At 53.1% G+C, this 17434-nt stretch overlaps 1 protein-coding gene across 8 annotated transcripts in view; it reads left to right on the forward strand.

Annotated features, from left to right (window-relative positions):
* Positions 1–17434, forward strand: part of TLE3 (transducin-like enhancer of split 3) — a 47793-nt gene that overhangs the window by 13960 nt on the left and 16399 nt on the right. For 4 of the 8 annotated variants that reach the window (XM_010834486.1, XM_010834488.1, XM_010834487.1 and 1 more), the window contains exons 5-7: positions 8150–8212; positions 9715–9819; positions 17069–17273. In XM_010834486.1, coding sequence (XP_010832788.1) covers positions 8150–8212; positions 9715–9819; positions 17069–17273 — 373 coding nt within the window. The remainder of the gene's footprint in view (positions 1–8149; positions 8213–9714; positions 9820–17068; positions 17274–17434) is intronic. The other 4 variants (XM_010834490.1, XM_010834492.1, XM_010834491.1 and 1 more) reach the window with 1 other exon arrangement.

Consider the following 17434-nt stretch of genomic DNA (forward strand, 5'->3'; position numbering starts at 1 on the left):
GGGGAGGGAGGGAGAGATGGGGAGGGGAGGGAGAGATGGGGAGGGAGTTGGTGGGTTGGTCGGTTGGTCGTGCCTGGGATGAATGGACAGTGTTGGGAGAAGCTGTAATTTGAAAAGACTTTCCCTGTTCATCTACACAAGCAGGCTCTTTGAGGACCATTCCCTGGAGTGGGGGTGGGAGGCAGGCAGAGTTTAATGTGTTTTAGAAACCAAGAAATTAAAGTGAACAAATATTTAAAGATTATTGGATCTTGTTAACAGGAAGCCCGGTGGATGGAAACTGAGAGTCTGAGAAATGAAAGCCTTAGAGGCAGAGAGGGACTTGGCTGTCAGATTTCCAGGTCCCTCCCATGGAGTGGTGTCCACCCCCGTGTGTCTGTAGGGTTGGAGTTGAATGCTGTCCAGGACAGGGTACTCACTTGCATACAGCACTGAATTTGGTTTTGAGAGCACTGACTATTATCCTGAACCCAAATCTGCCTCATTTATGCAATGGAAGCTGAGGTCCTAGCACAGGACACACCTGGGGCAGGCATGCAGGTCTCTGGACATTGCATCGCCAGCTCTTTCCAGGGTTAGCGGCCTAGACACTAACTCTGTCCCTTGCACCCCCGCCACCCACCACCCCGCACCACTCCCTCACTTCCTCACTTAGCATCACCATTCCCAATTCCCTTCCTCCCTGGACTCTTGGCAGAAAATGTCTAAGGTTTCTGGTGAGCACAGAAAAGGAAGGTGAGACTCCTTTCAGCGGAGCATGTGGCAGGGTCACGTCACGCCTAGGCCCCCAGACTCCCTCGCCTTTCATCTGCCCTTGCCAGATGAGGGCTGCCATCCTTTCTCTGTGTGAAGGGCGTGGGGGCCAGTGTCAGAGGCCAGCCCCCGGCAGCGTCCCTGCCCTCCCCCAGGAGACAGATCCTCAGGGTCATGCCAGGGCTGGGCCTTTTCTTGTTCCAAGCCCTCCCGGCATAAAGAATTCAGCAGGCTTCCTCGGAAGCATAAATATTTAATGGCGTTGTAGTTATATATAATTTGATCAATATGTCAGTGCTAAAAGGGCCTTTAAGGAGGCTCACCTATCATTGAGTGATCTGTGATGTAAACCTCCCCGGCCCCTCCAGGAGCAGGGGTCATTATCTCCCTGGCTGCTAAGTGGGTCATTTATTCACCCCCTTCTTAAAGATACCGTGGAACTGTTCTCTTGTTGAGCCTGTACATGGTAGGGATGGAGTGGGGCCTGGGAGCCCCGCCCCAGCTTTTGCTGGAGGCCTCATCCCTCCCTGGACTTCCTTTTCTCTGGTGATAAAACACCCACTTATTTTATTTCCGTGCTCTCTGAGTTTGGTTCGAGGAGAAACTGCCTGGCAAGGAATTTCATCTTGTAGTCCAATAATCGAGGGCCTATCAATTTAGAATTGCCTAGGAAATGCAATGGGATATTTTAAGGTAAAATTGCTTGGATGCATTGTTCTGGAATCTTCTAATATTTGATTGCTGGGTGACTGTGGCACCTGGCCGCTGGCGCTTCCAAGGCCTTCTGCGCAGCCTCCAACCTCTCCCTCTGCCCTTGTGATGTTACTTCAAGGTGAGATAGACTAACTTTAAACACTCCAGGACATATGTCAGAGAGCTAGGTAAAACCCGATTCAAATTCAAGAACCTCAGAGCAGACTGAAGTGGCCACCTCAAACGTACATGCTTCAAGAGGCCCAGCCACCAGGGTGTGACTTTTCAGAGGTCACATGGCTTGTCAGACAGGGAGCTGGTGAGAAAGCCAGCATTCCACATGGCTTGGAATATAACTCAGGGTCTCACGTAGGTATCTTTTCCTCAGCTCATCTTTCTCACACACATCCACAAACGCATCTCCAGAATCACACAGCTCTTTCCAAGAGCCTGCATGGTTGTCCGGTGAAGAAGTCCTTGTTTTAGAAGCGAAAGCAGGGACCTAGGAGCCGCCCCTTGGCTGCCTCACAGGGAGGCAGTGGTTTCTTCCTGCTGAATGAAACACCTTGAGCCCTTTCCTGGCTGGCTGCAGCTCCTTGTGAATCATGCAAAGAACCCAGACAGGAGCAGCTGGACACTCACAGATAGGATAGGACATCCCTGCTTTTGCGTGCTCTGTGACTGTTGTGGGCAGTTTGGCTGATGGACACACTCGAATGGTTCGCGTGCCATGAAGACTGGTCCTGAGGACCAAGCCCCAGCCAGCCCCAGTCTCGCCCACACCACTCAGCATCCATCCACATTTCGAGGTCCATCCACATTTCAAGGTGGCTTGCCTCTTTGCTCGTCCTTTAAACTCATGCTCGGCTCTACTTTTCTGAGCTTTCTGGAGGAATCCCTGTGTCACAGAGCAACTTGGGAGCATTTAGTATTCTCAAACTCTAAACGATGGCTCTTGGATCTTATTATCGTCCCCCTGTTTTGCAGACAATAAAATTGAAGCCCAGATGAGGGAAGGGATTTGCCCAAAGCCATGCAGGTCATTTCTGTGTGGCTCAGGGTTCAGAACTCTAAAGCAGTCAGGTTCCTCTCTCTCCTTGTTTGTATTTGGCTGAGGTTAGAATGAAGTCTGCATTTTCTAGACCTGATCAGTACCTGGCAGTTTAAGTACCAGAGAGAGAGTCTCAGGGAAGTGGCTGTCAGCTGTTTCTTGAGCAGGCATTTAAATTAAAAGAAAAGCCAAAGACTGGCTAAAGGCTGCAGGCCAGGAGCAAGAGGCTGCTGAGGGTGTGGGGCAAGAGTAGGTTCCATCTCCCTTAAGTGTCCTGGGTCAAAGGTCAGAAGGATGGGAACTGCAGCAAATGTGAGTGGCCGGCTGTGACTGGAGCAGTGTACTTTGAGAAAGCCCTCTCTTTATAGCAGGATGCTCCGAGATCCTGCTACAGTGAGGAGATGATTGCGTGAATGGGAGTTCCTAAGGCACACTGAGCAGGCAGCTCTTGGGGAAATTACACTCGCCCCCTACTATCCTGTGTTCCGACATTTATTTGCTTAACAGTCTCGATGGAGACGTGGGGCAGATGTTCCTCCCGCAGCCAGAGCCAGTTGGGAGCGCAGACTCCGGATTTCGCAGGATCTCTGTGCACGCCTCTCTGTGTTGAGTAGATTAGTTCCTTCTGAGGAATGATGTTTTTCCACCAGCAAAGCTGCCTTTGAACCACACTTGAAAAGAAACTTTGAAAGGCAGTACCAGGCTCCCCAAACACCTATTTCCAAAGGAAGCCATCCTCCAGCTGCCTGGCACTCGCCTTCTCCCAGGTTCCCCTCCAAGGCTCTGACTCGAAGGCAGAGGCTTTGCTGAGGCCGAGATGGAGGGGAGGGTGGAGGTCTACCCCGCGAGCCCCAGCTGCCATATTGATAACGGGATGCCTGGCATGCCACAAATAGGCTCTAGTTCCAATTTGTGATTTGTGACCTGTCCTGATTGTTAAAGCCACACGTCTTGATTCTTTTTTTCTTTCCTTTCTTGGAAGTGAATGTTTAGAGCTTGTTTGAATTGGATCAAATGCTGTTTTAACAGCTGTTCTAATCGGAAATGCTGTCAATTATTAACCCTGACAGTAGTTTTTCTTTCAAAAATGCTTCTCTGAGCTCTCTCAAAATGTCGAAATTTGGCTTCTTGGTAGGAAGTCGTTTAGTGAAGTTGCTTAATTACCAGGCGTCAGTTTCTCCATCTGAAAACTGGAGATTTATAGGAAGTGCCTTTCCTATAGGGTTCTTGTGAGCTCACACATGTAAAATGCTCAGAACAGCTGGATCTGTGGATGTTAGCCATTATTATTGTTGTTAAGAGTGGTTCTGTTAGGCCAACTTTGTATTTGCAGAGCTTCCCGTCCTCAGTTACCACCCTCAAAAAAATAAACATTAAAGAATTAAAGTCATTTAGGGAACAATTTTCCTGTTCATTCTCTGGCCCTCTGCTGTATGCTGAACTCAGGTTTGGATTGGCCTGTGTGCTTAGTTGCCCCGTCGTGTCTGACTCTTTGCAACCCCGTGGATTGTAGCTGCCAGGCTCCTCTGTCCATGGGATTTCCCAGGCAAGAAGACTGGAGTGGGTTGCCATTTCCTTCTCCTGGGGATCTTCCCAACCAAGGAATGGAACCCACTTCTCCCTTGTCTCCTGCATTGCAGGAGGATTCTTTACCACCGAGCCACGGGTTTAGAGATGACCAAGGCTCAATTCCTGCTTCCATGTGGTGGGGAGACCAGGAGGGCGGTGCTGCCCATGGCAGGGGACAGTCCCAGCTGGGAGGGATGGGATTTGCATACTTTCTCCACCCCCACTTCCCCCCAGAAAGAAGTCCCCAGACCCAAGAACAAGGACCAAGGGTGACACCGCCCCCTCCCTACCCCTCAGCCCTATGGATCCTGACCCATGGTGGGCCAGAGGCCTTACGGCCCCTCAGCCCTATGGATCCTGACCCGTGATGGGCCAGAGGCCTTACGGCCCCTCAGCCCTATGGATCCTGACCCGTGATGGGCCAGAGGCCTTACGGCCCCTCAGCCCTATGGGCCCTGACCCGTGATGGGCCAGAGGCCTTACGGCCCCTCAGCCCTATGGATCCTGACCCGTGATGGGCCAGAGGCCTTACGGCCTCTCAGAGAAGCTGGTCTTCACTGAGTCTGGGCCCCAGGGGAGAGCCTGAAGGTTGATATCCCAAGCCTCTGGAATATTCTGTATCTTGTTCTGCTGACTCTTGGTTGACTTGTGGGGTTGGGAGGCAAGAACTGTTCCCCATGGTGGAAAGGAGAGATGAGAGGGGACTTGCTCTGAGCGACCCAGCTGTGGTCATCTTGTAGCCTGGATGCCAAGCCTGGAACCAGTTGGAGCTCCATGAATCCCAGTAGGTTGTTCCTCATAACCAGAGGATGCTGGGCTCTGGACCAGGCCCTGCAGGGGAAGATTCCACCTGGAGGCAGCCTATGGCCACACGTTTGCTAAAAGATGCGGGGAAGGGCAAGGCTGGCTGGCTACTTCTTATTTTGTCCCTTCACCTAACAAAATCTTGACACTTGACCTGTTTGCTAGAGGAAGTAAGCAAAAGCTAGGACTCCTTTATGGGCTTCCAATGGCGATAGTGTAAAGCACCTGCCTGCTGATGCAGGAGATGGAGGAGACCTAGGTTCAATCCCTGGGTCGGGGAAGATCCCCTGGGGGGAAGGCATGGCAACCCACTCCAGTATTCTTGCCTGGAGAATCCAATGGACAGAGAGGAGCCTGGCGGGCTTCAATCCAAAGTGTCACAAAGAGCCAGGCACGACTAAAGTGACTTAGCATGCACACACAGGACTCCTTGATAACCACCCACCTTAAAGATGGTAAGACCTATAGTTACTGAGTGGGCCAAAGTGACAGGGAAGGTTCAGAGCCTGCCGCCTGCCTTCCTGGCTGAGAAGCGGGCAATAGCTAGGGACCCGCTGGGTGCCTTGTGACTGGTCTGGCTTAACCACTACTTGAGGGGCTGCCTGCTCCATCTCCCGGTTGTAGGTCAGCACTTTGTCCACCACTGTCCCTCTCCCTAATGCTGCCCACACTGAGGCAGGCCCACATCCCCAGCCAGGGGACACTGTAATATGAAGTCTTGAAACACACATGCAGGGAAACCAGTGAGATTCTTTTGTCTCTAGATTTTACTGGGCATCTATCATGTACTAGTCTCTGCTATGCCAGTCATTTGAGGTAAGAGACATTGGACCAGTGAGCTCCCTAAGCTCATTGGTAAGGATGATTTATTTTATTTCTCTTTGCTTTGTGTTTTAAATAAAACTTTCTAGTCTTATTTGGCGCATAAACATGTGACAGGTGAGTGATTATGTTGTTCTATACAGGTTTGGACTGAGCTGATTGTTTCCAGAATTCCTGACGTATACAATTCTGACTCTTATAATTTCATCTCCCTTTCCCACTATCAATCAATGTGGGAGAAGAAAAAGTGAAAAGAAATGAGAAGGGGCCCTGTTTTGGACTAGAACTCTTTCCACTTACCTAGATTAATAATTTATACAATAGTTAGTAATAGTCCCAGGAGCCTTATAAGTATGAATGATGGGCATCTAGTGGGCAGAGGCCAGGGCTGCTGCTAAAAACTCTACAGTGCCCGGAGCAGCCCCACCCAACAGAGTTTTCTCTGGCCCCAAATGTGTGTAGCGTGGCGTCTCAGGCGGCATAGTGGTGAAGAATCCACCTGCAATGCAGGAGACTCAGGCTCGATCCCTGGGTCGGGAAGATCCCCTGGAGGAGGAAATGGCAACCCAGTCCAGTATTCTTGCCTGGGAAATCCTGTGAACAAGAGGAGCCTGGCAGGCTGTTGTCCATGGGGTCACGAAGAGCCAGACACGACTGAGCACATATGTGGCTAGCACGGATGCTGTGACAAACCCTCCTGTACAGTGTCCTTGCTGAAGCAAACCCCAAAAGTACAGATATGGCTGTGGTCCCTCCCTTGGAACTCAGCCAAGGATGCGTTTGGAAATGGGACCATTATTGGCACTGGTTGGTCCAGGATATGAGGGACAGTCTTTCGCACCAAAGACTTGCTTTACCCCCAGTGCCCAATCTAGAGTGTTCCGGGAGAGAGCTGTGATCTGTGATCCCCACCCAGGAGCCCCTGCTGCTCTGGACAAGGGGGGGTCTGTGTTGGAACCTGCACTGCAGCCAGCAGCCCCGGGATGTGGGCCCACAAAAGCCCACAGATTCCTAGCCTGAGACCCATCTCTTCACCAACCAGAGGCATCTTCATCAGTGGCTGGGGACGGGTTGTGGTGGGGGGTTGGGGTAGTAGGAGTGCTGGCCGCACGAATTCTCCTTAGGGCCCGGGTCTGCTTGTAAGCCTTCAGACAGCATTGCTTTTACTTTAAATGCACAAGCATTTCTCATCCGGAGTCATTTGACATGCAGATGATCACAGATTTTTAAAGGCTGTTGTCATGGTTTTGTCTCTCAAAGATTGCTATGTGCTGATGAGAGCTCTGAAGCCAGCTCTGGGACCTCAGTCCCGGCAGCCTTGGGATTCAGAATGGGATAAGAGAGGCGATTCTGAGACTTGTCTGTCAGTGGTCCTCAGCCTTCCTGTCTGGACTGTTAACCATTTAGCCCCACTCTTTTTTCTTTTTTTTAAACCATTCTTCATTTGAGATGGCTCACATAGATGGATGGCAAAAACAGTTGATTTTTTCTTTCTTCTTTTTAATTTTTTTAATATTTATTTGGCTGTGATTTATTTGGGTGTTAATTGCAACATGCAGGATCCTCAGTCTTCATTGCGGCATGTGGGATCTAGTTCCCTGACCAGAGACTGAACTCAGGCCCCTTGTATTTTGAGCGCAGTCTTAGCCACTGGACCACAAGGGAAGCCCCCAGCTGATGTTTTTCTGAGTGTGATCTTTTCTGGGGTGTTAGGGGTGGGGCAGAGAATTGATCTGCCTTTCTGTGATCAGCTTAGATGAAGGGCTAGGGTTCTGATAGTTACGTTCTGAGCAGCATCTTAGAGAAGGCAAGGCTTGCTCTCTCCAGAAGGAAGCATCAATGATGGGATTTCCGGCTGGACAGCACTAGAAGGGCGAGGGATTGGTCTGCAGGGGGAGAGGCAGCAGTGGGAAGTGGGAGTGAGGGAAACCCTCTCAACTGCACATCAGTGGGCATGAGGCTAGCCCCAGGGAGCACTTGGCACATGCATCCGGGGGTCTTCCACCACCTCCTGATGTGTCTGGGTGTCTGAGAGTCTGAATTGCAGTTGCCCGTGGGGCCACCGGGCAAAGCAGTTCCTTCTCACCTCGCTGCGTCCGCTCTTATGAGAGGTTTCACCGCAGTGGGTGGTATGGGGGTTGTTCTTGTTTAGCTTTGCATTGTTTTGGTTAGGGCTTCCATTCCAGAGGAGGCGAACTGTATACTCTGAACCAAACACGGAGACCACCTCTGATAGGAAATTGGAGCTCCTGGAAATTGGGTTGGTTGGAGGGAGTGGGAAGGAATTGCTTCACGCTGTGGATTCAGCGAGGCCTCCTGGCAGGAGGTCCATAGAGGGTGGAAGGACGGAGCCTGTCGAGGGCCTGTGGTTTGGCGGGGGGTTGCCCTTCCACAGTCTGACATTTTGGCGACTTGATTTATTTGCCTGAGCCTCACGCAGTCTCTTTCCCTTTGCAGACAGAGATTGCGAAGAGGCTGAACACGATTTTAGCACAGATCATGCCTTTCCTGTCACAAGAGGTAAGACCTTCTTTCGCTTTGTCTTCTGTGCCTTGCCAGAGCGGCCCCTGTCCATCCGTTCACGTGGACAGAAGTTGACAGCCTGGGGCTTTACAACCTTCTCTGGCAAATCAGAGGGGCCGTTTGCTCCTTCTTCCGGTGGAAGCTGTTCCCTGCTTCTGCTGAGCCCCAAGAGGAGGGTCCCGGCCTGTGACGGAGCCACAATGGGCAGTGGGTATCTCTGCCTCTTCCCGTTTCCACCCTTCAGCCCGTCCAAGCCAGCATTCCCAGCCTCAGCTTCCCCATGCCCCAGCATCCACGCCTGGAGACATCTAAGAGCAAGGAAGCCTGCCCAGTCAGTGCCAGGAGCCAGACCCTCTGGGGGGAATCACTTACCCAAAGGTTCTGACTCATCAGGGACAACCGAGTCAGTCACGTCATCTTTAAGCGCTTTTTCCAGGAGACTCCCCCCTGGCCCCTACCTGAGACAGGGCTGAACTGGAGGGCAGTAGGAGAAAACCCTCTCCAAGGAGGCCCCTTGGTGCAGGGCAGACGGTTGGGCTGCCCGAGAGGGGCCCGTAGAGCTTACTGCAGCTCGGACAGGCCTGCCCTCCAGGCCCCCTCCACCTGCACTCCCTCCTAGGTGCTAGGTGTCTTGAGCGAGAGTACTGACCCTTACCTGATTGAATTCCTGTAAAAGCAGGATGTAAGTGATGCCCTCGGGTCTTGCAGCCAGTCAACCCCAAGGCTGAAGGGAATGAATGCTCTAAAAAAGATTAAAAAAAAAAAAAAGACTTAATTTCTTTAGAGTGCTTTGAGGTTCATAGCAAAGCTGAATGGACAGTACAGAGCTGTCCCCTAGCCTCCCCACCATCAGCACCCCACCCTGGAGTAACGGATGAACCTGCCTCACACGCCATCAGCATCCCAGCATCTCAGCGTCAGCACCCGAGTCCATAGCTTAGATCAGGGTTCATTGTGCCACGTTTGCCCACGTTTAGACACATGCTTTTTTGGTTTGTTTTCTGTTTACATAGATACAGGTTGAGTATAGATACATGTACTTTTCTTCTGAACCCTTCGAATGTAGTTGCAAACATCCTGAAAACTCACAGCATTCTCCGTACTCAGGCTGCCTCTCCTAAAAACAGGACACCTTCCTGTTGTATGGACAACAACATTGTCACTGCATTTAGAAGGGGAGTAATCATGCAGCAGCATCGTCTGATGTTGGCTCTTTCTCAGAGGCCTCAAATAAAGATTTTTTTTCCTGTGGTAGAGGGCGACAGTTGACAAATAGCCATCTTTTGGCTTAAAATTATGGGACGGTTTCATTACAAAAGTAATACATGCTCATTGAAAAGGGTTTAAAGGGTTCCCCGTCCCCCAAGTCCTGTTTGGGTTCGTGGCCCTGGTCTGCCTCCTGTTAGGACGGTGACCCTGCCCGTCCCGTGTGGTCCCCGCACCCCATGCCTCCTCGGGCAGGGAAGCCGCCACCTCTGACCCGGACCTCGTTCCTCCAGCACCAGCAGCAAGTGGCGCAGGCGGTGGAGCGAGCCAAGCAGGTCACCATGACAGAGCTGAACGCCATCATCGGGGTACGTGGACTCCCCAGTCTGCCTCTCACCGTGTGTATAGCCCTTTTATTCCTCCCATTTACCGTAACCAGAGACAGACCCTGACCTCAGCTGGCCTCAAAGAGTGCGGTCCCAGGGCTCCAGTGCCCCCAGCGTCTCACGGGCTTGGACCCACCTAGATATCTTCCCCAGTGGCTCCCCAGTTGCCTCCCAGTCCCCAGATTAAAGGGGTATCTGACCCAACCCTAATCCACCTCTAAATTCATCAGCCCCATCCTACCCTGGCTTTTGGCATCTCCAACAGAGAAGGGGTGGGCTCTGGGATCACCTTGGAGGCCAGCCTGATTTCTCCCACCTCCCTGGGGGCCTGTCCCTTCCCTGGCAAAGATCCGCCCTTCTTTGGCCTCCTGAGGTCAGAACTGTCTCTGCTGTTCTGTGCTGTGAAGCGTGCTGTGGCATTCGGGTCTGGGCCTTGCTGTCCCGTGCGCTGAGCTGCCTGGCTGAGCATCCATCATGGACCTGTGTGAAGTCCAGCCAGGACCCCTGGCCACGTCTTCCTGAGTGTGGGTCCCCAAAGGGACTTCTGAACAATATACATTCCAGGGCACCCCCCTCAGAATTCTTTTCCATCAGTCTGGGATGGGACTGGGCCTCTGTGTTTTTGTGTTTTTCCAGATCATTCTGAACCGTAGTCTGGCTTGGGAAGCAGTAGACGGGTTGGCCAGGGTCTCTCCAGCCCTTTGATTGGTCTTCACTCCTCTCCTTGTCCTTAAGTGCAGTCATTATTTCCAGGTGGAATTAAAGGTGCAGAATGTTCTGGCTTGGTGGGGTGAATGATGTCACTGGGCTCTTGATTCTGGGGAGAAACCTGGGGCCCTCTGTTCTAGTTCCACTTTTTCCCTGTGTGACCTCAGGCAGATCCCGTCTTTTCCTCGCACCCTAGTGTCTGCATCTGTTACAGAAGAGGGGTGGATCAGCTCATCTCTTTGGGCCAGGACTGCTGGGAGGGCAGGGTTGGAGTGACAGAGTGATGCTGGTGGATCCTCACCCTTCATCATGTCAGTGGCACCTGTGATGGTTATGGGCTTCTGTCCTTCTGGTCTGAGTTGCCTGCGGGGGGCTGGGCAGGGGAGTGTTAGCCTGGTCTGAATCCTGGGAGTGGTGAGGAAGGGGCAGACCCTCACCTGCTGTGCAGGAGGAGTGGAGAGGAGGCCGGGAAGGAGAACATGAGTGGGTGGTAACTGCTTCTAGCCAGTGATCTGGGAGGCAGAGCCCCCCGCAGGGAAACCATATTGTACAGTTTGAGGTCTCCTCAGAGACCACCCAGCCCAGGGTCGTGCAGCCTCTAGGCTCATGAACTTTGAGGCCGGGTGCTTTGTGAGGATGCACGGGAGGGTGTTCAGCAGCAGCCCTGGTCCCCACCCACTGGATGCCGGTGACCTCCACACACAGTTGTGACACCCCACAATGTCTCCAGACATTGCAAAATGTCCTGGTGAGGGGCCGGGGGCAGTGCATGAAAGTGCCCGAGGTGGAGAGCGACTGATTCAACTGACCCTTGCTTTATAGAGGCTGGGAGTGACAGCCAGTCACACAGTGTTCAGGAGCAAAGTCAGGCCAGACGCCCCAGGCTGGCTTTCAGCTCAGGGCTCCTCCCCTGCCACCTCCTGCCCAGTCCGGCCCTGGTGTGGGGCCAGTGTCCTCCTCCTCAGTGGCAGTTCACAGCTGGATGGCCGTGCTGAGAGTGGTAGGCAAGGGCTCAAGGTGGGAAGTGCCTTCTCTGAAGTTTCTCCTCTCCCAGCCCCTCGCCCCCATCCATACTGTAGGCCCAGCCCTCCCACCCCTGCCATGGCCACAGTGGGGTCCCCTCTTCCCCCGACCGCCTCCCCCTTTGGAATTAAAATCCTCTTATGAAAATAGTTTTTGAAAAAAAAAGTTCTAAGAAAGAGTGGAATTGAGGAGAAGAAGCACTGCTTGGATTAGCTCTGCTTCCTTCAAGGAGTATTTAGGAAGCTACGCGTTAGGTCAAGGCAGCTCGAGGCAGATATTGGAATTCAATTAAAGCCAACGAGTGGGGCCTGTGACCCCCATTTTCGAGGTAATTGCTTCTCTAGCTCTGAGTGAACGCAGCCGTCGCCCTGTCATTAAGCAGGCAGCCGTCTAATCGCTGCGCCTGCCAGAGCCTCACAAGGCAGGAATTACGGACAGGCTCTAGGCTCTCGAGCTGGGGCATCCCGCGAAGGAGGGAGAGGGAGAGCGGGCTTGTGGCCGGCTGACTCAGGAGAGTGATGGGAGGAAGGTGGTGAGGGGCCTGGAGTCCTGCCCCAGCAGTAAAGGGCAGGGAAGGGAGGGCCCACGAGGTCCCAACAGCAGCTGGTACCTGCCCCATGGCACAGCTGGATTTGCCCCTCTGCGGGGAGGAGTGGCCTGGCCTCCTGGTCTGGGACCTGAGGGGCCTTGGGCAAGTCACCTAGTTCCTCCAGGCCTGTTTCTTCATCTGTGGAAAAGTGAAGGGCTGGGCAAGTGTCGAATGATGTGCCCGCTTCAGTCAGTCATCTGGGGCTCTCTTGGGCATGGGGTGGAAGGATTCTGCCTTCGTGCCTTGGCTTATGTCAGAGAGAGGTGAGAGATCGGGTATCTGGCAAGCCTGGTCACTGGTGTGCCTGCAGTGAGGGGCATGTTTATCACACGAGTTAGAGGATTTCTAGGGTCTCCCCTCCAGGTGAGAGGGGATGGAGGGACTCATGGAGGCCCAGGCTTGCTGGTCTGCGGGGAACTCATGTCCATCTGGGGAAAGCAGGCCTGAAGGCGTGTGTGTGCCTACAAAACCCGGTTACTGCAGACCTGATCCACACCCTCTCTTCTTGGATCCAGGTTATTAAGGGAACCTTAGACAGTCAAAAGGTTCCTGAGCATGGGGGCGGGGGCAGAGTATTGTCCCTTGGTCAGCAACTTGCAAAAGGTTTCTCTAGGCAGAGTAGACACAGTGAACTGATGGTACCCACCACTTCCAGAGCTCACGTTTCAGTTTGCTCCACGCTGGCTCCAGGTCACTGAACCTGGCAGGTGGAGGGGTTCTCACCCCACTTGCTGCTGCTGTTCAGTTGCTCAGTCACGTCCGACTCTTTGAGAACCCATGGATTGCAGCACACCAGGCTTCCCTGTGCTTCACTATCTCCTGGAGTTTGCTCAGACTCATGTCCATTGAGTCAGTGATGTTACCTATATATCTCATCCTCCGCCACCCCCTTATCTTGCCCTCAATCTTTCTCAGCATCAGGGTCTTTTCCAATGAGTCGGCTCTTCGTGTCAAGTGGCCAACTCACCCCACTTGTCCACTGACAATTTGGGCTGTGTCCCCTTGAAAATTGTTAGTGGGAGAGATTTAAAGTGTTGGTAGCTTTTTTTCTGGAGTGTAGTTGTACTGGAGTATAGCTGATTTACAGTGTTATGTTAGTTTCGAGTGTATAGCAGTGATTCGGTTATACATACACGTGTATCTCTTCTTGTTCAAATTCTTTTCCCGTTTAGGTTATTATAGAATATTGAGCAGCGATCCCTGTGCTACACAATGGGTCCTTGGTGGTGGTTACTTATTTTTTTTTTCAGGTTAGGTAGGGGTGGGGTGAGGAAGAGGAAGAGGGAGGTTGTAGCTTGTCACAAATTGCACAGGGTGTGCTGAAGCCAGTCCTGAGGTTCTTGAATTCCCTCCACAGTGCTGATGAGCTGGGTTCGGTTGACAGGGGGATGGATGGTGCAGAAAGGGAGCCTTAGAATGAACGCATCCTTTTCTCTCAGCCGGGGGCCATGGTAGAGAAAAGTCACGCTGGGCTTGCGTTCTGGCTCTGGTCTCTTTGGCTTAGCAGAGTCATTTCACCGCCCCTGAGCCTGTCCCTGTCTCTGAAATGGAGTAACAGCATTGTTGTGAGCCCTCCAAGCTGCAGTAGAGCACAGACGCACAATTCACCTGGAGCTGGGGGGCCTCTTCTGTGGGCAAGAAGTAGAAGGACCAGGCAGAGGTCGGGGCTGCTCTCCCCTCCCCCGGGAGTCGAGAAGTCTCCATCTCATACAGCTGGGACGTCCTCAGTGGGTCTCAGCCCTGGAAAGGCTTAGACCACTTCACTAGGTTTAACCCACATCATGAACCTGAGAAGCGAAGCATTAAATCAGGTAGCAGAGGCGTGAAGCATGATGTGCATCATCCAGTCACACAGACTTGGCCAGCAAGGGCCTCCCGTCAGTGTCCCCTGTGAATGAGTGGCCCTGTGTTCTGAGCCCAGGACCTGGCACTTGGCCCCATGAGGAAGGCAGGGACACACGCCTGCCCCCAGGATATCTTCTCTGACAGGCTGCTGTTCTGGCATGAAATGTGAAAGGCAAGAGGAGGGGGCGCTCGCGAGGGGCCTTGCCCCCTGGTTGGGGGTTTGAGGGGGTTTGTTGACTTCCTTTCACTTCATGGACAGAGAGATCCTGGTCTTAGAGGGGACAGTGGAAGCTGGAGACAGGCTGCTGCAGAATTGAGCCCAGTGCCTCCTCGGATGGGGGCCTCGATCCCATTTCTCCCCGGTTGAAAACCCCGTCACCCTCCCACTTAGATGTCTCTGTGTTTCCTCCCCTCGTCCTCTGAAGTCAGAGATGTGTCATGGGGACAGGAAAGCAGCCTGAGGATGGCTGTGCCCTGCCTGTGACACTGGGATGGAGAGACAGGTGGAACACTGCCAGCCGCCCCGCTGCGGAGATTTTTTTCTCACTCTCTGTCACGACCAGGATGCTTGTCAGCAGACCCTTGACCTGACGAGCCCTGGCATCTGTCCTCGCCCTGAGACAGAAGCCTTGGAGGTCGGCTGTCTGTCCTTGCCTCCTGGAGCCTGCTGGACTGCTCCTGACCCTGCCGGACTGCTCCTGACCCTGCCTTCCATCCATCCAGAGCAGACCTCAGGGGAATTTCTGGCTGTGCAGGGGGTCCTGCTCTTTTGTGCTTGAAGATGAGAAGTACGCGGAAGCTGCCTTTCCTCTGTTGCAAAGAAGACATACCTGCTTCATGGGCCACTCCAGAAAACCACCATCTCCCTCTTGGAGGCTAAACAGCTTTGAAAGCCAGTGTCTTCCGTACAGACACTGCAACTGCAGATATAGACTCTGTTGCAAGACTCTGGTGCTGGTTCACTGGTTCACCTTTCAGGAAGCAGGCTGCCCCACTGACACTCCTCGTCCCAACTAACCATTCGAGCTGCACCTCCATGGGCCTTGCCTCTGGGGGGTGGATGGCTTTAGGATAGACACCTCCACTTTGTGTCTGCTCTGGCGTCTCAGGGCAGACAACCCGGACCAGTGGCCATCAGCAGCTTCCATAAACTTCCCGCCAAGAGACGTCCCAGGTCTTGAGCGATGGCTGTAATCCCAGCCTTTTCCCCCTACGCTGAAAAATGAGCCCTGCAGGGCTAGGAGTGTAGTACCTCAGTTTCCTCATTTGCAAAGTGGGGATCATGAATTTGGGGGTGCATGAGGTTGGCAGTTTGTGGTTTAGTTGAGGAAGAGCAGGTCTCTTAATGTGTGCTCTGTGCTCAGACACTCAGTCGTGTCCAACTGTCTGCGATCCCATGAGCTCTAGTCCACCAGGCTTCTCTGTCCAGGGGGCTCTCCTGGTGAGAATACTGGAGCGGGGTACCATTTCCTCCACCAGGGGATCTTCCTAACCCAGGGACTAAACCCTAAGTCTCCTGCATCTCCGGCATTGCAGGCAGTTTCTTTACTTGGTAAGCCGTTTGGGAAGCATTTAATCCCCGATCTCAGATACACTTAACTGCCTCTTGGAGCCGCATGTGCATCCAGAGCTGTGGGCCTTCTCTGTATTTTGTCGTCTGTCAGCAGTGGCCAGAGAGCCACGGTTCACATTGACAGGTGAGCTTGTCAGGCTTTGGCTCTCTGTCACCCCCATAAACTCTTCTTGCTCTGGGGCAGGGGGTCTCCTTCGGAACATTCTTTGGATGATGTTGGTAGTTGACCGTATTCCAGCCCCTGAGTACCAGTTTGCCGTCTTTAAAGTGGGCACAACCCTTCTGCCAGGTAGTTGAAAGGGTCAGAGATAAGCTTTGGAAAGGGCCCAGGCATTCAGTAAATTTCCATTCCCTCCCCTCATGCTTGTTGAAAGGAAAGATGTATGTATAACCCGAGGCCCCAGTCATTCCCAAGAAATGTTTCAATCTCTATGAAATATTTGGTCATGGTGTAGTCAGCGGCACAGTGCCCATGGTTCTTGACACGATCTTAAGATTGATAAAGGGTGTTTTGTCTCGGCTGCTGAGGGAGAACAAGGGGACGAGGGGAAGAGAAGACCCTGAGACCAGTGCTAGGTTGAGGTGTTCGAGACATCCACAGAGCAGAATCCTTGACTAGGGATTGTTGTCCTTGCTGTTGATGGTCGTCGTCGTCATGCATGCTCAGTCCTGTCCAACTCTGGGACCCCGTGGACTGTAGCCCTCCAGGCTCCTCAGTCCATGGGATTTTCCAGGCAAGAATACTGGCGTGGGTTGCCATTTCCTTCTCCATCTATTGATGATAATAACTGAATTAATACCTGTCTAGATTTGGGGAAAGTAGGGGAGAAGGGGGGCCATGAAAAGCCCTCTGGTAAATGTTAGCTATTGTTAAGAGATCACTTAGTGACCCACCTGAGGTCACCCAGCTAGTAAGTGCCAGGGCTGGGATTTGGATCCAGATCTGTCTTAATTCAAAAGCCCCCCTCTTCACACTGTTCTCCACTCTCCTGTTCAGTGGCATTGATTCTCATTCCTCTGGCCCCAAACTCTTCTTGATCCCAGGACTCTTCTGCTGTGTGCTGCTCTTGCTCTGTAAGACAGGCGTGGATTTCTTCAGAATTAGGGAGTCTTCCCCAGGGTTGGGGTTAAGGGTGGGAGACGCTGGCTGCTGACGTTGGCAGGCATGTAAGCATGAGCAAAACTGTGACCGCTGGGAGCTTAAAAGTGGATCGCCCTCCACAGAGAGGGAGCCCTGATGACTGTGGTTTTTAAATGCATGCTTTATTTATCTTGGGCTGGGAATCATACATTGAGAAATTCTGTCCTGGTTGGGGAGGAGGTGGTGTTTGCCATCATAAATCTTGTGTCTAAATTGCAGTCCATTAACAGACTTCCTCCAGCATGACAGCATGTGGCCTGAGCTGGGGATGAAGCTTTAGGGGGGTGCGCTTTCCCCTGCTGCCTCCTGGAGGAGCGAGAGGGCGGCCCAGGCCTCTGCCGCCCTGCTGGCTCGGCCGTGCTCACCACCCACTTCATTGCAGCAACAGCAGCTCCAGGCGCAGCACCTCTCCCATGCCACACACGGCCCCCCGGTCCAGCTGCCACCCCACCCGTCAGGCCTCCAGCCTCCAGGGATCCCCCCAGTGACGGGGAGCAGCTCGGGGCTGCTGGCACTTGGTGCACTGGGCAGCCAGGCCCACCTGTCAGTGAAGGACGAGAAGAACCACCATGAGCTGGACCACAGAGGTGCGACCCGGGGCCGGGGCAGGGGCAAGGGCAGGGGTGGGGTGTGGGCAGAGGCTGTAGGGGCCCTGCTGTGAGTGGACACCGCGGACGCTGCCACCTGAGGACCAGGAGTTAGCAAGCCTTGGAGCTGTCCATCAGTGAAGCTCCTGGTGCCTGGAGAC

The sequence above is a fragment of the Bison bison genome, unplaced genomic scaffold, assembly GCF_000754665.1.
Source record: "Bison bison bison isolate TAMUID 2011002044 unplaced genomic scaffold, Bison_UMD1.0 scf7180017864034, whole genome shotgun sequence".
Lineage (NCBI taxonomy): Eukaryota > Metazoa > Chordata > Mammalia > Artiodactyla > Bovidae > Bison > Bison bison.